The sequence below is a fragment of the Pituophis catenifer genome, unplaced genomic scaffold (assembly GCF_029215685.1).
Source record: "Pituophis catenifer annectens isolate HBS135680 unplaced genomic scaffold, rPitCat1.0.hap2 SCAF_3, whole genome shotgun sequence".
Lineage (NCBI taxonomy): Eukaryota > Metazoa > Chordata > Lepidosauria > Squamata > Colubridae > Pituophis > Pituophis catenifer.
In genome coordinates, this window is record NW_027256883.1 from 147,100,640 (window position 1) to 147,121,211 (window position 20,572).

At 36.1% G+C, this 20,572-nt stretch overlaps 1 protein-coding gene across 1 annotated transcript in view; it reads left to right on the top strand.

Moving 5' to 3' along the window:
* JAK1 (Janus kinase 1) overlaps nt 1-20,572 on the top strand; it is a 53,793-nt gene that overhangs the window by 27,485 nt on the left and 5,736 nt on the right. The window contains exons 6-22 of the mRNA XM_070941280.1: nt 1,818-1,968; nt 2,740-2,903; nt 4,732-5,068; nt 6,881-7,060; nt 8,758-8,915; nt 10,788-10,911; nt 11,971-12,160; nt 13,205-13,311; nt 13,991-14,131; nt 14,674-14,761; nt 15,210-15,337; nt 16,335-16,470; nt 17,041-17,192; nt 17,649-17,799; nt 18,588-18,682; nt 19,337-19,529; nt 19,928-20,052. Of these exons, the coding sequence (XP_070797381.1) occupies nt 1,818-1,968; nt 2,740-2,903; nt 4,732-5,068; nt 6,881-7,060; nt 8,758-8,915; nt 10,788-10,911; nt 11,971-12,160; nt 13,205-13,311; nt 13,991-14,131; nt 14,674-14,761; nt 15,210-15,337; nt 16,335-16,470; nt 17,041-17,192; nt 17,649-17,799; nt 18,588-18,682; nt 19,337-19,529; nt 19,928-20,052 (2,620 nt within the window). The remainder of the gene's footprint in view (nt 1-1,817; nt 1,969-2,739; nt 2,904-4,731; nt 5,069-6,880; nt 7,061-8,757; nt 8,916-10,787; nt 10,912-11,970; nt 12,161-13,204; nt 13,312-13,990; nt 14,132-14,673; nt 14,762-15,209; nt 15,338-16,334; nt 16,471-17,040; nt 17,193-17,648; nt 17,800-18,587; nt 18,683-19,336; nt 19,530-19,927; nt 20,053-20,572) is intronic.

Below are 20,572 nucleotides of genomic sequence, written 5' to 3' on the forward strand. Positions count from 1 at the left end.
GAGAAATTTATAGAACAAAAGGCAATGTATGAAGTAGTATATAGACATGAGAGAAGATGACTTTTAAGAATAAAAAGATATGGAGAAATATAGGAAATAGTGTTGGTATATACACTATTCTTTCCTTTCTCATGTCCTTATTTTCTTTGTTTAATATTTCTTACTCCCTTTATTCTGCATAATGCTGCTTATCCCAAAAGTAAATAATATGATTGCTATGCATGTATGTGCATACACATCCCTCTCATTATGCTGCAGTTGCTCTGTTTAACTCCATGCAGAAAGAACCACTTATTTATTTAAATAAGCATTTATTATTTTCTTAATAACATTTTATTGCATTTGTAGAAATATTGTTCCAGTAAAAGGTATGAGGACTTCCTGAATAATCTGTACTTAATATTCTGAGCCAAACTCAGATATGCTATACTGGCTATTAAATAAACTGCCCTTGACAAAAAAAAAAAAAAAGCAATTTGAGTTTCAGTAAATATCTACAGCAAGTGAACCATATAATGATTGGATCAATTAGTCATTTGGGCTCATAAATATTTAGTCAAGTATAGATTTATGAAAGGAAAAAGTACATATATTTAAGCCTTTAAAGGCTATATAGAATCCTAAGTTGAGATTTTATTATAATATAATTTAGGGGGTCTGCTCAGGAAGCTCCCCAAATAAGTCATTTATAAAAACATTTGGACAACTGGGATCCCATACATCAGGCAGGAAGATTAACTGAATAATACCTTGTCACTGTTTTCAACTTGATTCAGTATCAAGTTATGCCCACTGATAGGTGATAGATGGTCTAAGTCAGTGATGGCTAACCTTTTCCAGACCGAGTGCCCAAAGCATGCACGAATGTGCCCATGCATGCCTGAACCCCCAAAATGCAGTGCGTGCATGGCCCCCACACATGTTCCCCACCCCTATGCATGTGTGTATGCCCCATTCACCTGCCCTGCACATGCATGTGCAGCCCTCCGCCTGTGCCCCCCCTGTGCATGTGCGTGCAGCCTCTGCACGCCCCTGCCCCTCGCACATTTGCGCACATCCTCCCTTCATGTGCCCCACCCCTTGTACATCGCAGCAGAGACCTGATGACCAGCTGGCCAGGGGGAGGTGCGTGCTCATGTGCGGCAAAACTGAACTGGGGTGACGGCTCGCGTGCCCACAGAGAGGGCGCTGCGTGTCACAGCTTCGCCATCACGGGTCTAGGCATTTGAAAGCAATAGGTGTCAGTAGAAATTCTTTCTCCAGTAGTACATCATCAATGAAATCCTAATTTTTTCAGTACCTGGAAAGAAATCTGATAAGAAATGGTACTTTAGTACAAAATTTTAAAACTTTCAAATCCCATTGAACTTGAAAGATTAAATATGTGCTGAACAAGGTATGTTTTTGAATAGCACCAAAATGGCTGTGTATGATAGTTTACTTCGGGCCACTCTATTGCATTTACTGCCAAATCAATCTTTGTGTGACTTTTACTCTGATCAGCACTATCTCAGGGCAGCAGTTGCTGCGAAGGACATGTATCAAATGGGAAATCCTGTGTTAGAAAAGCTGTGAGCTTCACCTTGTTAACTAGGCAAAAATGCTCTTGTTGTGAAGCTTGAAAGGACCCTGTAAGGGATAGTTATTCTTGGCCTTGCTATTCTTAGTGGATATGACTGAGTAGACTTGAAAAAAAAATAACAATAAGTTCCGTGCTTGAAAATTTTTTGGAATTTCTGGTTTCCTGTTATCTAGTTATATAAAGTCCATTTGTGCATATTGTATCTAATTTAAATCTTTATAATTATTTGCTCAAGGTTTTATTTTACTAATTGGCATGGAACAACTGAGAATGAGCCATCTGTCTGGAGGCATTCTCCAAAGAGGAGGAATCCTTACGAAAAGAGATCAGTACAAGAAGGAACACCTCTCCTTGATGCAAATTCATTAGAATATCTCTTTGCTCAGGCAAGTACTTTATAAAAGAATTCCGTCTCATTTTATGTACAGTATTATAGTAGTAGTTACATTTCATTATCTTTAGGAAGCATTGTTACCGGTATTTCTCTCAGATGGAATATTGATGATTTTTTTAAAAAGATACGTATAAACTCTTAATTGAAAATCAATATTTATAAAAGAAATACATTGTGAATGCTGCCCCAAATATTCATCAGTGCTATTTTTTGTATTGTCTAGTTAGTAGTACTATGAGTACATATTTACAGAACAGTAGTCTTTAATAAGATAAAAAACAAAAATGCATTGTGTTGAAAACTCTCTTGAATAATACTTTTTCACTGAGGTATTATTCTGTGGCACTATCTCAATTTATGTTGTATGTTTGCAGAAGGAAGAAGCAATACCGTGTTTCCCCGAAAATAAGACCATGTCTTATATTTTTTTGAACTCTGAAATAAGCGCTTGGCCTTATTTTCGGAGAGGTCTTATTATTTTGAGGCGCATGGAGCAAGATGGAGCTCCTCTTGCCGTCTTACCTGATTTCCAGCTCTGTGTTTAAATATTTTCAGGGAGGGCTTATTTTCAGGGGGAGGCTTATTTTAGCGCATGTGCTCAAAAACCCGATTGGGCTTATTATCAGGGGATGTCTTATTTCTGGGGAAACGGGGTACTGTTGATTAACTTTTATATGGAAAGCTTTGTTTTTGGGTATTCAGTGAATGAACTGAAATAACCATTTATTGCTAAAAATCTATTTATCTTTATTGTTCAATCTAGGGTCAAAATGACTTGGTAAAAGGTCTTGCACCTCTTCGGGAAGCTAAGAATGAGCAAGAATCACATGAAATTGAAAATGAATGTTTGGGTATGGCTGTACTTGCAATATCCCACTATGCAATTAAAAAAAACCTGAGGTTACCAGAACTTCCCCGAGATATCAGGTGAGTCTGAATTATTTGTGTGTTGTATTTCTTCTGACCAGTTGGTAAACATGGGGGTGAACTATGGAACACCGTTTCGGAAAAATGGGGGTGAACTGTGGAAAGATTGCTTCCACAGTTTCTAATGCACAAATGGCCTAGTTTGTGGGGGAAAACTGTGTAAGGCAAAACAGAGAGAGTTGACTGATTTTCATGTACATGGAAATATGCTTTCATGGCTTCTAGGATTGCTAAAAGTAAGTGGCTCCTCTGACCATATCAGTTCCATCCCTAGATGTATAAACTGTGACTGAAAGACACATGTCCAGTTCTTATTATTTACAAGTAGTCTTTGACATACAATCACAACTGGGACCAGAATCTTGGTCATCTGAAAGAAGTATTTGTTAGGTGACCAACCTCTGCAAAGGCTTTCCTTTCCTTCTGCAATCCCTCATGATATAAAGAAGGAAAGGTGTGACATGGGGAATGACACTTTTGAAATAACAGGATTTAAACAAAACAGGATTCCTGTTGTCCTCCAAACCACATATCCCATTCTTGTGAGATCTGGGGAAGATAGCCATTTTCCAATGGGATGCTGGCTGGCTTGCAGAAGGAAAGGAAGGGAATGCTCACTTGGAGAGGAAAAAGAAAGTGGAGGTCAGCTGAGTGGCAGGAGCAACTGGGGCTGCCGCAGCTTATTTTTGAAGTTACAGCTTGACCAGGTAAGAAAGGAAAAGTTGAAGGGCAGTATGAAAACTGTCTGGCACCATCAGATTCAGCAATGGCTTCTTGAGTTGGATTACTACCTCCTTAATTGTTGGCAGGTCTACCTTTTCACTCAAAGTTAAGCGATCCTGCTCTTGCAACCATTCAGTGATGCTCACATGTTCCAAAGCACCAAATCAGGCATTTCTGGATCACTAGCCCTGTTGCCACTCTTCTGGGAGATCAGCATTTGTTGAATATACTTTTGCAATCACAACCAAATTAGGCTACGCTGCCATCTCTGTTGACACTACCGCTGGCTATTCAGCAGCTGATTAGCATATCTCTAGCCCTTAATCCAACACAAGCATTGCTGCCACTCTTTCACTGACTCTCCAAGTGACCCGTTTAGTTGCACAATCTCAGGTGACTCTCAATACATCACACACCACCAAGTATGCCTTCCTCTTTGGCAACCCAGGAGATCAGCCTGAAGATGATTGTCTTTCCACGATCATTGCTGATCTCTAGAGTACCAGCCCATAGCTCAAAGAAGATTCAGATTTTTTTTTAAAAAAAATCCACCTTTTATAGCCACTCCAACATGGCATCTCTAACCTACTTCACAAGCACATTGCTATGGGTTGTTACTAGCACTCATCTGGCATTGGTGCCTCTATGGAGAAAAAAAGAAAAGTTGACAATAAAAATTGTTGTCCGGAGGGACTTTTAATTGCAGTTGATACAATTGGTTGATGCTGTTTCCAAAAAGTAAACACTGGTTTTGCTGGAGCAGCAACTAAAATAATAAGGCAGTCTCCAATTTTCCACCATGTTGTTATGAAGTTTATTTAGTACTGCTTTTTCGCTGCAAAATATTCCCTGACCAGTTTTAGAATTTTAAACATTAAATAGTCATTTATAATGCCTATTGTAAGAGAAGTTGCATTTAGTTAGAGAAATAAATCTTAATAGAGGAGTTGCATATTATCCATGTATGCATCACAATCTACATTTTCAAGTAATGTTTTTGATTTTTTTCTTTCTGTGTTTATTTCTAAATGAAATATACCTGTTGTAATTTATATCAGGCTATTGAAAATAAATGTGTATGTTTTTGTGTCCTATCTCATTTCAGCTATAAGCGGTATATTCCGGAAACACTGAACAAGAAAATTAGACAAAGGAATATCTTAACAAGAATACGAATTAATAATGTTTTCAGGGACTTTCTCAAGGAATTTAACAACAAGACCATTTCTGACAGCAGCGTTTCTCCACATGATCTGAAAGTGAAATACTTAGCAACAATGGAGACATTGACAAAGAATTATGGAGCCGAAACATTTGAGACATCCTCACTGCTAATTTCATCAGAAAATGAGAACTTTAACTTGGATGCTTCTGAAAAAATGCGATGTTATGAAGTGATGGTAGCAGGCAATCTTGGAATCCAGTGGCGACTTAAACCAGATGTGAGTATCATAAGTCCTTTGTTTACTAGTTCGGTTAGCTAAGAGTTATTTGAATGGAATAGTGTTTGGGTTTTATAAAAAAATTATGAAAATGAAATGACATGAAAATATTATGAGAATATGAAAATTGAGGAAATCTCAGACCTGTAGGTAGATTGTACAATGTAAAAAAATATTCTGGAAAAAAACAAACAAACAAGAAATTAGTTCTGTATTGTTGCCAAAACATTACATGGACACATCCATGAAGTCAACAGGAGTCAAAGCTACTAGTAGAAGTTTTAACTTGGGTAATACTACTTAATCTGGTTCTTTCAAATTCAACAGAAACTATGTTGAGAGCAGGAATATAGCAAATTACACAAAGGGAAGACATGTTTCTGGCTGAAAATTCTGTAAGGCAATGTTGGTGAATCTTTTTGGCACTGAGTGCCGAAACGGGAGAGTGTGCATGTGCGGGAGCGGCAGAAACCAGAAGAGCAGTTCCCTGGCATGCATGCGCCCACCAGGAAGCTGAGCTTTCAGTTTCCAGCATGTGCATGCATGCCGGTCACCTGGTCTTTTGGTTTCTGGTACACATGCGCACCCAAAGACCAGCTGCCTGGTGCTCATGTGCGCGCTGGAAACCAGAAGCTCAGCTTCCCAGCGTGCACATGCGTGCCAGGGAGCTGCTCTTCCAGTTTCTGATGCTCCCACATGCACAAAGACCAACTGGCCGCATGTGCGTGCCGGAACCCGGAAGCAACAGGCAACAACTGGCATGCCCGGAGAGATGGCTCTGCATTCCACTTATGGACCCCATGCCATAGGTTCACCATCACTGCTGTAACGGGAATAAAAGAGTAAGGGTGAGAAACTGCAGTTTAGGGAGCATAGCTAGCATCCTTGAAATGTGTTGTGGTTCCTTGAGCTGCCTGACCTTTAGTGGTGAACTGATTGGAAATTGTACCTCATTATTGGAAAAAAAAAAGATTAGAAGAAGGAAATGACTGATAGAATATCCAGTATAGGTGCATTATATATTATTTAGTAACATAAATATTTTATTTGCAGTACTGAAGTTTTAAAAAAGTCTGTGCAAAGTTGCAAAGATATAAAATAGAAAAAAGACTGTCGGCATTATGTGTGTGGGGGAAGGGGTTGTATGTGTGTGAGCCAATGTGATGTAGTGGATAAAGTACTGGATTCAAACCTGAAGATACATGTTCTAGTTCCCCTTTGTTCCCAAAATCTCATAGGGTATCTATGGGACAGCCATTACCTCAGTCTAACCCATTTTCCAGGAAAGTTGTTATAGTAGAAAAAAACGGGAGAAAGAAATTGTATGCTACCTTGAACTCCTGACAGGAGATAAATCTAACATAAATAAATGCATGCATGTATTAATTGGAAACACAGGTATTTGATCTGAGGAATAAAAGTATTTTAGCCATCCCTATTCAATTTTTCAGATCAAAATTACATTTGTATAACCAAGGGTGTTTTTTAAGGAAAATGTTATCTTTATTTATATAAGGTGATACAATTTTATCCTTATTGAAGGATTTTTCATAATGCTTTGCGTCGGTATGATACTACTGATATAGTGAAACATGCCTTTTAGTTTTCCAGTGTTTTACAATAGTGTAACAATAACAAATCTAACAACTACTGCAAATAACTGAATCTGAAGTTTTTAATATATAACATCCGCCTGTGTGTTTATGAGAGAGAGTGTGTGTATGTGAGAGGGAGAGATTTGGAGAAAGATTGGAGAAGATACTAGACATGAGATGAATCAAATTATTCAGGGTGCATGATGTTATTCATCAGATTACACAGAGTGAAAAAGAAAAACCGAAAATTAAGAAAAAAAAATCTGACAAAGTTGAGAAAAAGGAAGAAAAAAACAAAAGGGAGGAATGGATCAGTTTTTCTTACTTTCCTGAAATAACTCATCTTGTGATCAAGGAATCTACTGTCTGCATCTATAAACAAGATAACAAGAGGATGGTAAGTGTCTGATAAAGCCATTTATGCTTATATGCTATCAGAATTAACTAATATGCTATTTTATATGCTATCAGAATTAACAATGCTCCAAAGTAGCATCCCCTTGATTTTGTAGCCTCAATCACTAACACAATTAGTAATCTACTGTTAATATACTGTGTGTTGAAAGAAGAGATATTCTCTTTGTGTATATCAGCATTTTGCTCATTTATATATGTGGGCTAAACTTCTTAGCAACTTCTATTTTATAACAACTTTTATAATAATAAGTTTGACTAGGATTCAACATTCATTTGAATTTGAGGTTTCCCTAGCATCTCGTTACCTGTAGCAAAAAGTGTGTGTGGAATAAATGGAATTTTTAATGAGATTCCATTGTACTTTATGGGTCTCATGAGATTCTGTAATGGAATGTTGGAATGACTTTGGGGAACGAGGGGAAAAGATGCTGCCTAAGAAACAATCAACAAGAGAGGCAGGAGCCCTCAATGGCTTAACTGTCAGAGAAAGAAACCTAGGAAAGTCCTAATGGATTAAGTACGGTAGTCAAAAGCAGCAGTCAGAAGTTTATACTTTCAGATTTGCAAGATTGATGTCAGCCCTCCCAGATAAACCAGACAGGAAATATGACTAGATGAATTCTATTTATTTGAAAGATACATTAATAGAATCTTGCAAGGTTATCCACACATTCCATTACTGAGTCCAGGCAAAAATATTGAAATTTTCATAAGCAGTAATTTACAAAAAAACCCTAAAACACCTGCATTGGTAACCTGCATTTGACATTAGTATACTTAAGAAAAGAGAAATAGAAACAGATAAGGTTAGAAGAGAGGGCACACCTATCATCTCAGCACAATATAGATAAGATGTCATTTCTGTTTTCTTGCTTATATTGTATTTTTTCCAAGTTTTTAGAAGTTAAAAGATGTGCATTTAGTAAACTGAAGTTAAATCCCTGCCCTTAGAGCAGTGTCTCTCAGCCTTAGCAACTAGATGAGAGGACTTCAACTTCCAGGATTCCCCAACATCATGGGGAGTCATCTTAAAGTTCCTTAAGTTGAGAAACACTGTTTTAGAGAACAGGTAGTCCTTGACTTACAACACAGTTCATTTAGTGACCATTCAAAATTACAATGGCATTGAAAAATGTGCCATTTTTCAAATGTGCCATGCTTATGACTTTCACACTTATGACCATTGCATAAGTGTGAAAATCATGGTCATATGATCAAAATTCAGATGCTTGGCAACTGGCTTATATTTATGACAGCTGCAGTGTTCTGGGGTCAGGTGATCAGCTTTTGCGACCTTCTGACAAGCAGAGTCAATGAGGAACCCACATTCACTTAATAACCATGTTACTAACTTAACAAATGCAATGATTCACTTAACAACTGTGGCAAGAAAGGTTGTAAAATGGGGCAAACTCACTTAACAAATGTTTCACTTGGCAACATAAATTTTGGGTCAATTGTGGTCGTACCTCAAGGTCTACCTGTACCTCATTGTCAACCATGGTATAGATTTAACTGCCATTCTAGGTTAATTTGTGTACTTGGGTAGAGCATGCCTTCCTCTTCATTTCAGCAGCCCAACGTTTTTGACCATCCCTGAAGGTGGAGTTGTAATAGTTGGTTATTGTGTCTTACCTGAAGTGGAAGAACTCTTCAGATTTTTTTTTTTAACTCTAGGAATTTAAATTGTCTTCATGTGAAGAAGCTTTGTCGTTTTCTGCTTTGGTGGATGGATACTTCAGGTTGACTGCTGATGCCCATCACTTTCTTTGCACAGATATCGCACCACCTCTGATAGAACACAATATTAAAAATGGCTGCCATGGCCCAATTTGGTTAGTTAATAAACAATATATATATATATATATTATATAGTAACCTTGATTAGATAAATCAACTTTATATTCCTTCCTTTTACTTTTAACAATCCTTAACTTTAGTCTCTTCAAAAAATGTCCTCGGACTTGATTTCTTTTCATTCTTTCTTTAGCCCTTCTCACAAAATGATTCACAGCATTAACAAGTCTCTGTTGTGCATACATTATGGAAAGTTATCCTGCTCTCTCATTTGGCTTGTTATTTGTATATCACTTTTAATTAGTAAGACAGCAGTTGTTTTTGTATATCCAATATAGCATCATTTTGCATAGCATTCTTGTTGCATATCATTTTTAAATCTACATTCAGATCAGTCTCACTCTTTTTCTTTGGTAAAACATGCTTTCCTTCCATAATATTTTCTAAACACTATCTATAGAAGCAGACACTGTTAAAATATTTTGCTCCATTCTGTATTAGTCAAATTTAAGTATTTTTCCATTTAATTATAACCTTTAATTCCTCCTCATTCTCTCTAGTGTCCAGCCTTAAAGATCTCATCCTACCCAGTTTTTTAAAAAGAGAATTGATAACAAAAGCTTTTTCCCACCAGGAGGATTCCAAATTAATCCCAAAATCTTAATTCAAATCCTTAATTCAAATTTTCACCTTTCAGAAATAAAATTTTAATAGTCCTTTTACTGTTTATTCAAAAAGGTTTTTAAGTCCTTAAACTTGTATTTAAAAGTTATTTTGCTGAGGATTGAAAGAAACTCACCTGAGACTGTAAAACCTGTTGATCCAAAGCTTCGTAATAGCTAAGAAGCAATTAACAAGCTATTTCCAAAAGCAATTAGAAAAGAAAGTATGTGAACCCAGTGTCCTTTTGAAAGGCACTGACTGCAATTCGAGCAATGATGGTTAATTCCTCAACTCCAAGAGCTGGAGACCACTAACTTGCAATCTCCCTGTGAGGAGCAACTGTCTGAAACACTTTTGGGTGATCTAAAAGTCTTTTCCTTGTCTGGAGAGGAATTACAAAGAACTGGTCTGCGTTTTGCTTCTTCATTTCACCATGGTCGTTGGCTCCACTTTCAATGGAGCTGACTATACAGTAGTTTGCCATTCCCCCCCCCAATGTCTGTTTTCAGTATTCTAAAGCTTCAGAAGCAGGTATTGTGGTTTTTTTAGTAAGCAAAATTAAGTTCAGTCAGAAACTAAGGGGCACAAATTGTCTTTTCCTGAAACAGCTATCTCCCTTCAGAAACAATATTTTTTGTAACCAGTCATTATAGCTTGTAAAATACTTGCTTTTTTATATAAAACATATTTAAAAAATATTTTATAGTTTTATTTTTATTTTAGCTTCCCTCTTGAGCCTCTCAATTTTTGGGCTCATGAAAACTGAACTACTCTGCTCATTTGGCTAGGGAAAAGCCATTTTATAACTTGTAACAAACTCTCAACATTTCAAATATATTATGCCCCCTGCCATTACATTTCTAACAACAAAGAATAGTATAAAGATTTATTATTATTATTATTATTATTATTATTATTATTATTATTATTATTATTATTATTAAATTTATTTGTTGTCCATCTCACTATGAAGTGACTCTGGGCAATTTACAGCATAAAAACATTAATATAATCAACTATAAATATTCCTAACCCAATAAAACAATGCCATTAAGGTAAAATAATGATCATAGGATAGGGGAGGGGGCAGCATGATCATGGAGGGGAAGAGGTGGGATTAATTCAACCACCTCAAGTGTGGTGCTCTACCATCTGGCAGAACCAGAGAAAGACGGGCATGCTTTGAAGGGAATGGTCAATTGTCCACATTTAGTAAGCTTTAATCACTTTTCTCAAACGTCTTTCAGCACAGAATATGCTATTAATAAGCTGAAACAGGAAGGCAATGAAGAAGGGACGTACGTATTGAGATGGAGCTGTACAGACTTCAACAACATTCTCTTGACTGTGATATGTACGGAATATTCAGAGGTATGATGGGAGTCCAGTAATTTTTCTTTAAATACCTTTGATCTAGGCAATATAATTTTTGAAGAATTGGCTTGAGAAATAATACTCTTGCCATTAATGGTTCAAAAAAATGAGTGTGAAATTTCTTTCTTAGCAAACGTGGAATAGCTGAGCTTCCTGTCAGTTTCTATGGTGGTAACTGGCAATTTTAAACAGATTTTAATCTCTGTTGCTTATTTTTCCAATGGGGTATAAATATTGACAGGGATTTGCCAATGCTAGTCTTATTTAATTTGTTCTTCCTGGAGTGAAAGCATATATTGCTAATATATTAATTGGAGGTTTGGTAGCTATTTGAATAAAGCTCTCTGGGCAGGTTGCAATAAAACAGTTTTAGCTATATATATATATATATATATATATATAATTTTTTTTTTAAATGCAGACTAAAAATACCACACACCTCATTATATGATTGGGTGAATCATAGGGTGATTCACACACCCAAGGGTGAAAGTATCTAGTTACTTAAGCCATTTAAGTCTTTAAAAGCCAAACCCAGCATGTTGAATTGGTCTAGAAATGGACTAGCAACCAATGTCATAGCAAAGAAGTGGTATAATATATATGTCACAATGAACAGTTTAGCTGCTCTGTTTTGACTGACATTTCCACTAATGAATCACATATTTCCTGTCATCCATAGTAATTGGTATCTTAATTTATGATTTATATTAAAACTATTGATGGGCTTGATATTTGATTACAGAAAACGTATTTGTGTAATTACCTGGATTCAAAGAGCAAAATGTGACTTGAGGCAAACATAATATCTGTTGGACCACATTAACTTGTCTATGTCTAAACTGCCATAACACTTTTTTTTTAGTTTTATCAAGGTTTCCAGTATATGGTCAGTATGATTTCACCAGATGGTACTGCAAATATTGGCTGGATCAGTTCTCAAGTGGGATTTTATTTCATTCACTACATTCTCTTCCAGACAAGAACATAAATCTACATTTTACCTGAATTCACTTAGTGGTTTCTTTAATTTTTCTTTTCCTTCATTCTCCAAAGCACTCAATGAATCTCCCAAAACAGTATAAGAACTTCCAGATAGAAATGAAGAAGGATGGATGTCTCCTGCATGGATCTGATAAGTTCTTTCCATCACTTAAAGAGTTGATGGACCACTTAAAAGGGCAGCTCTTGAGAACAGATATGATAGTCTTCACTCTCAAGAGATGTGTTCAGCCAAAACCAAGAGGTAAAGTTTTTAAATTAGCTTTATGTATTCATATTAACATTTTTTTTCACCAAAATATATTGTTTCATCCGGATCCTATATTATGCAACTATATAGATATTATAAATAATAGATGCCTTTGTATTCTTAGACTGAGGTTATTCAATCCCAAACAGATCAGTCCTCTTTAAAATAATTGAGGTTTGTTCAGAGCTAAAGGCCAGGATTGGATATTAAGAATGTACTTAATATAGAAGAGAGGAATTACATGTTATAAAAAGGTAATCATCCTGTAGGTGAGATGCATGGCATAAAATTAATTAATTAAATATTTGTTTTGCAGCTGGAGCTAATAATCCCAAAAGATGCAACAAGTGCCTAAACTCCCGTGCCTTAATATTAATTAGCATGTTAATTTGATATTAACAGACAGAATAATGATCCCAGTACAATTCAGATCCTTCTAGACATCACAAGCTTTAGGAGATATTGTTAGGAAAGACACAATAGTTCAGCCACACATATATTACATTGTGTTCAGTGAGGCTAAACAGCCATTCTGGTATTGTTTAGAGATGGATGGACTATACATTCAGCAGAACAATAAAGGCTTATATGAGTGCAGTTGAATGAAGTGAATCTTCTGTGTGAAATGCTTCAGTAAAAACAAACTATTCTATGGTAGAAGTGTTCTGGTTAGCAACTATAAATTTAAATTCATGTAGATTTGTTTTGGACATGTCATTTAGTGCACTAATTCAACAACTGCTTTGAGATATGAAGTTGCGCTGAAGGAGACAGTAACTTATATCAAACTATTTAGTAAAATTTGTAACTGAAAGTTGATTTTTGTAATAACAATCAAATTCAACATCTACCTTCTGTGGAATATATTTAATCCTAAAATATATTGGTATTTCTTTACTTGGAAAATATCCAATGCTGGCAATCATTTGAAGGATTATTAATCATTATTAAGAATTATTAATTATTATTTTGTTCTGCAATAAATCTGGATGGCAATCTGTTTCAAATATATGTGAGAGGTTTTCTTTTTCTTTCTAGAAATTTCCAATTTGCTAGTAGCTACAAAAAAGTCCCTAGAGTGGCAGCCAGTTTGTCCTTTAGGTCAACTGAGTTTTCATCGAATACTTAAAGACGAAATAAAGCAAGTAAGTGGTTACGAAATCTTTTAAAATTTTACAAATGCATTCTTTCCCGAAGACTTGCAGTGATGCAAGAAGAAGAAAATCTAGCAAAACTCATTGCATAATCTATTTACTCAGACTAATTATGAAAGTTTGTTTTGTAGCAAAACAAAAAGGGAAATATTGAATTCATATCAAAAAGTATACACTATGAGATTCACGTTCTTGCTAAGTACAGATATGTACAGATAGGGATGATCTGGAGATATGTTAAACCATAGTTTAATGTTACATGAGATCAGTCCTATCTTCCCAATATCCTTTTCTAGCACTATCAGAAGTTTTGTAGCTTTCAGTTTCATGCTTCAGAAATTAACAGTTAGCATAAATATTTTTGAACAAATTAACTGCCAACAAAAAAAGACAATGACTATTAGTTTGAAGTCCCATAAATATAATATGGAGGTAGCTGTTCATTAAATATATCTAATTTTATCTAGCACAGTCAATTCAATTAAATTTAAAGCCATCTGTCTATTTCTACTGTTCTGTTTAGCAAAGAATACTGTACATTTACTGTCTATTAATAATGAAACTGCAAAACAAATGTTTAATTCCTCCCCCCTTTGCAGGACTAGCAGTCAAAAGTCAAACATGCATATTTGATACAGATTGCAATTTTTGGGTTTGTCTTGTATTTTAGGGTGAACATCTTGGCAGAGGAACAAGAACACAGATTTACTCTGGAATTCTTAGCTATAAGGATGATGAAAGTTATCAGGGAGAATCACAGATGAAAGTTCTGCTGAAAGTTTTGGATCCAAGCCACAGAGACATTTCCCTGGTAGGTTTCTCTAAGGTTACTATGTAAAAGTATTACTGATATTACTGATGGTTCTCTTTTGTATGATACCTTTAATGTTGGGTTTGAAACAAAAAAGCTATAAATATAAACTGAAAACTGTTTCAAGCATTTGTCCTTGACATGTGTAACCATATATTCACTTGAGTTGATCTGCAGCTAGTTAGCCAGATCTGAAGAGGAAAAGGTGACTCAGAAGGTTGGGGAGAGAGTCAGACATGGAACACCTGTTGCTGTGACTTTTTGTGGGATTGCACAACTATCCATAATTTGCGAGACTGTTTCAGTGCTTCTGAATATCTATCAGTGCAGAACAAAATGTTCCTCTTCCATTAGATACCTTTGTGCTGGGAATCCTACCTGTTAGTATTATAGACGGGGCTGTCTCTTCTTACAATAGTTAAATATGAGCCTTCCCAAATTGTTAGTAGGGGCTGATAAAGGTATTGGGGAGATGATAAATCTTTGTGGATCATTCTTTCAATTTTGTTGATGTCACCCCTGAAATGTGTGTGTTTTAACAGGCGTTTTTTGAGACAGCCAGTATGATGAGGCAGATATCCCATAAGCACATTGTCCTACTTCATGGAGTTTGTGTACGTGATGTAGAAAGTAAGTAAACTCTCCGAATACAACTTTTCAAGCAGAAATAATGACTTAATTAGGTATATGGAACAGTGATAGTTTATGACTGCAAGAGGTCCTCAATTTAATTTTGCCCCTTCCCAGTGATTAGTATCTGGAGCCCACTCTGGTTTGTGGAGGCAAGGGGGTCTCCAAACGACACAGGTGATATTGGAATCCCCACTTAGGCTTAGGATCAAGTCAGCCTATTGACAACAGTCCTAATTCTGCCTTGAAATTTCCTACTCATCTTTCCCAAATATTTAAACAGAAAAATATTTACGTACCGAGTCATATTTTTAGAACAAAACTTTCCTGAAGATTCAGTTTCATGTGATTTCTCTCCCTAACCAAAATGCACTGAAGACTGAATGACATGAACTGTATTTTTAATCTATTTTTAGTCTAATTTATATATTTTTTCCTGTGGCTGTAGACATTATGGTGGAAGAATTGGTTGAGTTTGGACCTCTGGATCTTTTTATGCACCGTAGGAGTGATGCTCTTACAACACCTTGGAAATTCAAAGTAGCAAAACAGTTGGCAAGTGCCTTGAGCTACCTGGTAAGTCCTAGATATCATCTACCAATAGCTATTCTAACTCCTGGTTCATAGCTGCTAAGTAAGCCTTTTTCAGGTTTTAGCAACTTACATTTAGTATGTCATGAAGTAGTAAATTGTTTGCTTTAAATTTGATTTAAATTATTGTGATCTTGGCCAAAATTCCTTCAGCTCTGTAACTAAATTATCTGCATTGTTTTAATGTAGATACGAAGACAAGGTGGTCAAATTTTGCCTGGTTTTCCTCCCCAGATTTTAAGACATCCTGTCCCCTCCTTTCTTGTTCTTGCCCTGCCATATTTAATCAACATTCTAGGTTCACTGAGCATGCTCAGTTCTTGTCTAGAAATGTCAAGATGGAATTTTTAATACATCTGCAAATGTTGGAGACATTGCATGAATGTGGGAATTTAAGGCCACAGAAGAAATGGCTGTTGATATGCTTGAGTTCAAAAATAGAATATGAATCTTTAGTATCCTTTGCAAATCCATTTTTTTTTTTTTTGAATTCATAGTGCAGTTTGGTGCTTTCTGGTGTTGTACCATGTTGAAAAAGAGATTGTTTGCTTGGATCCTAAAATAAATTTAAGAAAGTTGTGATAAAGATAGCTTTGTATATCTTTTGCCTATTCCTTACTGGCACTTTTGATTTTCCCAAAGTCTTTCAATAGAGCAGAGGTCTTCAGTTCAAACTTGACAAGCTTTAAGACTTGTGGACTTCAACTCCCAGAATTCTCCAGCCAGGAGTTCTGGGAGTTGAAGTCCACAAGTCTTAAAGCTGCTAAGTTTGAAGACCTCTGCAATAGAGGCTTGAACTTTGAAATCATCAGGAGTGGGGGGGGGAAATAGGAAACATTTCTTCTTTGAATGTTGATTAGATAACATCTCCTAGGATCCAAGCCATTGTTTTTTGTGAACCTGTTTCTTTCAGCACCTTTTCATGCTGTCTGATAGTATTTAACATGCGGTTGAAATATTGATTAATCTCTCTGAAATGCAGGAGGACAAAAACTTAGTACATGGGAATGTGTGCACAAAAAATATACTGTTAGCAAGAGAAGGAATCGGAAACGAATATGGACCTTTCATAAAGCTAAGTGATCCAGGAATTCCAATTACAGTGCTATCTAGACAAGGTAAAACTATTTGTACATATGGAGAAAAATACCCTCTAATTTTATTGAAATACGAATACTACTTCTGCATGTCAGTGCTAACTGGTTCAGCCTTTACCTTAGCTAACTTTTATTATTCCTCACTGACACTTGTTGAATCATGTTCCAAGTGGGGAAAGTGGGCAGAGTTTTCAAGCAACCTGCTCTAAATTGGCAGGACAAGTGGAATTCAGTGAACTTTTAATAGATTTTATAATTGTGCATTACAGTAGGGTTGGTATCTGACAGTAGCAAGAGGAATAGAATTCTCCTAAGCCCTTTGGATATTTATGCAGTACTGGTAAGATGTGGCTCGTACAAATGTCTCTGTAATACTGGCACTGGAGAAGTACATGCTCTGTTGTTTCTGTGTGCCCAGAGTCACAGGGTTTTTGTCCCTTCCTATATCAACCTTCAAGGATAGCTGAGGGGAGGGCCTGGCATCATGCCAGAGCAAGAGCCCTCCACTGTTCAGGTGCATCAAGTTTGTGGTAGGCAGAATACCACTAGTTAATAATTCATTCCAAATTTTCTCTCACTCTTTCCTTTAAGAATGTGTGGAGCGCATCCCTTGGCTGGCTCCAGAATGTGTGGAAGATTCCAAAAATTTAAATGTGGCAGCAGATAAATGGAGTTTCGGGACCACTTTATGGGAAATTTGCTACAATGGAGAAGTACCACTTAAAGACAAAACCTTAGCAGAGGTGAGGTTCTGGGAAAGTCAAGCAGGCATTCTTTTCTTGATGACTTGCTACCAAAGTAAGAAGAAAGAAACTCTCTTCTTGTTTGTCTTTAGTGTGTGGAAACACCTTTTAGTTCTCCCACTGAAAATTGGCAACACAAGTGGAAAAGTGAACTTTTCCTAGAGTGTAATAGATTTTACAATCTCACAGCATTAGTTAATACATCCAATATCTGTGTCATTCATAGTATTCACTAACATTGAAAAGTGAGTATTCACTGGCAACTTTAGAAGGGAACTTTATTCAGTCATTTGTGGGTAATTGGAATTACAATGGGGGTCTGAAAACATGTTTAATTCTGTGATAGGAGTTACGCTTCAGAAAACATTACCTGTAGATACCTTTTGTGGAATATTATTGAGAGGTTTATTTCCTAGTTCTATGAATAATGCCATTGCTTTCATTTCATTTTTGCAGAAGGAGAGATTTTATGAAGGTCACTTCATACTTCCAGCCCCATCATGCAAGGAGCTGGCTGACCTGATGAAGCAGTGCATGCACTATGACCCCAGTCAGAGGCCGTTCTTTAGAGCAATTATGCGGGATATCAATAAGCTAGAAGAGCAAAGTAAGGACTCTTCCTTCTCCTCCCATTAATAATGTGCAAATAAGCGAATGCTCCTGGGCTCAGTAGCATTCTGTAACAAAGCTAAATGTGCAAATGTCATCTCAGAATTCAAAGAAACAAATGAAATCCTTATTGGCAGAGTTCTTTAGAGCCAGAGAAAGTACTGCAGGTCAGCAAGTATAAGTCTAATAGTCCCATATATTAAGGTTAGTAATATCATGACTTGGATTTTATCTCCATGGAGATAATGGAGTAAAATCCTACATCCTACAAAAATGGAGTAAAATCCTACATTTTAACAGTTCTGGAAGCAACTTGCAGAAATGCAAAGAAAACACATTCAGTATGCTTCACCTGAATACAGTAACTCCCTTTGTTACTCTCTTTTGCCAGTGGTTGAAACATTGAAATGTATCTACTACAATTACACTTAATAGGTCTTATCTGTTAACTTCGTTGCGATTCTGCTGCCTTGCTGCAACAAATTGTACTGTTAGTTCTGGAAAAAGAACACAAAGTTTAACCTACCAGGCCAGATAGGAGCTGGTGGCTTCTGATCACTAGCCCATTGCTTCTAGTTTTCCTTTGCCACTTGAAGCTGTCTGCCTTCTTTCTGAAAACAGTTTTCCATCATATGAGGAAAAAATGGCAGCTGTGGTTGGCTGGGAGTATCAAGAGGAGTCAGTAAAATAAATGTGGTACATCTTAACAGCCAGCAGCATATGGGACAATATAGAATAATTTTTGAAATCTGAGTAATTATGTAGACATGTTTCTGTCTTTGTCAGATCCTGATATTGTCTCAGAGAAGAAGCCTAATGCAGAGATTGATCCTACAATATTTGAAAAGCGTTTCTTGAAGCGGATCCGTGATTTAGGAGAGGTATTATTATTATTATTTTGCAGTATTGATTATTAAAGCTAATAGTATGTGAGCAGCAATATGAAACAGCAAAGATATTCTCTTCCTTTGAGCTTGTAACAGGTGTTTGAAAAAATGTAGCTACGTTTTTCTTTTACTATGATTAGTATGCTATAGTGGGCTCCTACTACTTCCCAAAAGTCTTTTATAATAGAATCATTCTTGTTGGGAAATGTCCTGTCTACATCTTTATGAGTGGGTCAAGTATGGAACGTTCCCTGTGATAAATGGGATTATAAATAATATAAATTCTTGTGAAGGCTTGTGACAGCAAAGAAGAATATTATTAGAGATGGGTGTGGAGGGCTCAAAACTCTCTGAACATTTTATCATCTCTTATTGGTAAGTAAGGAAATGGTTATATTGCAAATCAGTTTTGTGACAATAAACCATGGTATGAAATGTCCAGTAGGATTTATTAGATGGAAAACCAAAAAGGATTGGGCAGGTTATGGCATCCACATGGAGTAAAGGTGTATAGGGGTAATTTTTACATGACTATTTTAAATAACAAAGACTATTTATGGACTATTGTCACAATAACTTGTAACTATCTTGAGCAGACGAGCATAAAATACATTCCAAATCAATATTTATTTTCTCTTGTGAAACCAGGGCCATTTTGGCAAAGTTGAACTCTGCAGGTATGACCCTGAAGGTGATAACACAGGAGAACAAGTAGCTGTAAAGTCACTGAAACCTGATTGCGGCGGGAATCATATTGCTGATCTTAAGAAGGAAATTGAAATTCTAAGGAACCTTTATCATGAAAACATTGTGAAATACAAAGGAATCTGCACCGAAGATGGTAATGTCTAGAAATTATTTTATTTGTTTCTACTTTTATAAAATGTTCCTTTTCCATATTAGAGGATGACCTGTTGATGAGAGAAATCCTCCTTCCATCTCAATTAAGGAGTGGCTCAGTTAAAATAAATTATTTTCAATAAATTGTACCTGCATCATTGCAAAACTCATATTTTGTTAAATTATGAAAATCTCCATGATTGTCATTACTGTAAATCTGCCACTGTGATTATACTGAACGCCAGTACCAACCTTCCTTTATGCTCGAGAATTCTGTTTTAGAATGTAGATTGATTAGCTAAGTGACAGAATATCAAGAAGAACATTTAAAATAGGTAGTGGTATTAATTCCTACACTTGGTTGAAATAATTTGTGTGTGTGTGTTTTTTAAATACAAGGTGGTAACGGAATTAAGCTTATCATGGAATTTCTTCCTTCTGGAAGCCTGAAAGACTATCTCCCTCGAAACAAAAGTAAAATCTTCCTGAAACAACAACTGAAATACGCTGTGCAAATCTGCAAGGTAGGTATTTAATAGCAGACACGAAGAAACTTTAATTTCCAATTAGCATATTAAGTAGGTGTTTGAAATAATTAGTCATAAAAAACACTTTAGTTTCTCCTAGGATGTTTATTTAGCGTATTTCCCCTTTTAGGGTAATCCCCCATGAGGCCATTTAAAGTATAATCTTTAAAAAAATAAATCAAGTTAACCACGAAGGCAGTACTATGTTAAAACATATACGGAGGCAGCATTAAGATTAATAAAAGCATTCTGTGATAGGGGAGGAGTTCCATGTTATGCACCCTTGCATTAAAAGAACATTTGCATACGTAGCAAGGCTCTCTTTAACCAATATACTTTTCACTTCTATAAATCATTGATTCTTTAAACAGTCTACCTAATGAAAATAAAGGAATTTGGCATAGACCTTTTAAAAAAAAAAACCTTTAAAGAAAAAAAATGTTCCAAATCAGTGGTTCTCAATTTATGGTCTGCAGATCCCTGGGGGGGGGGGGGGCTGTGATTTTTGTCACAGGAG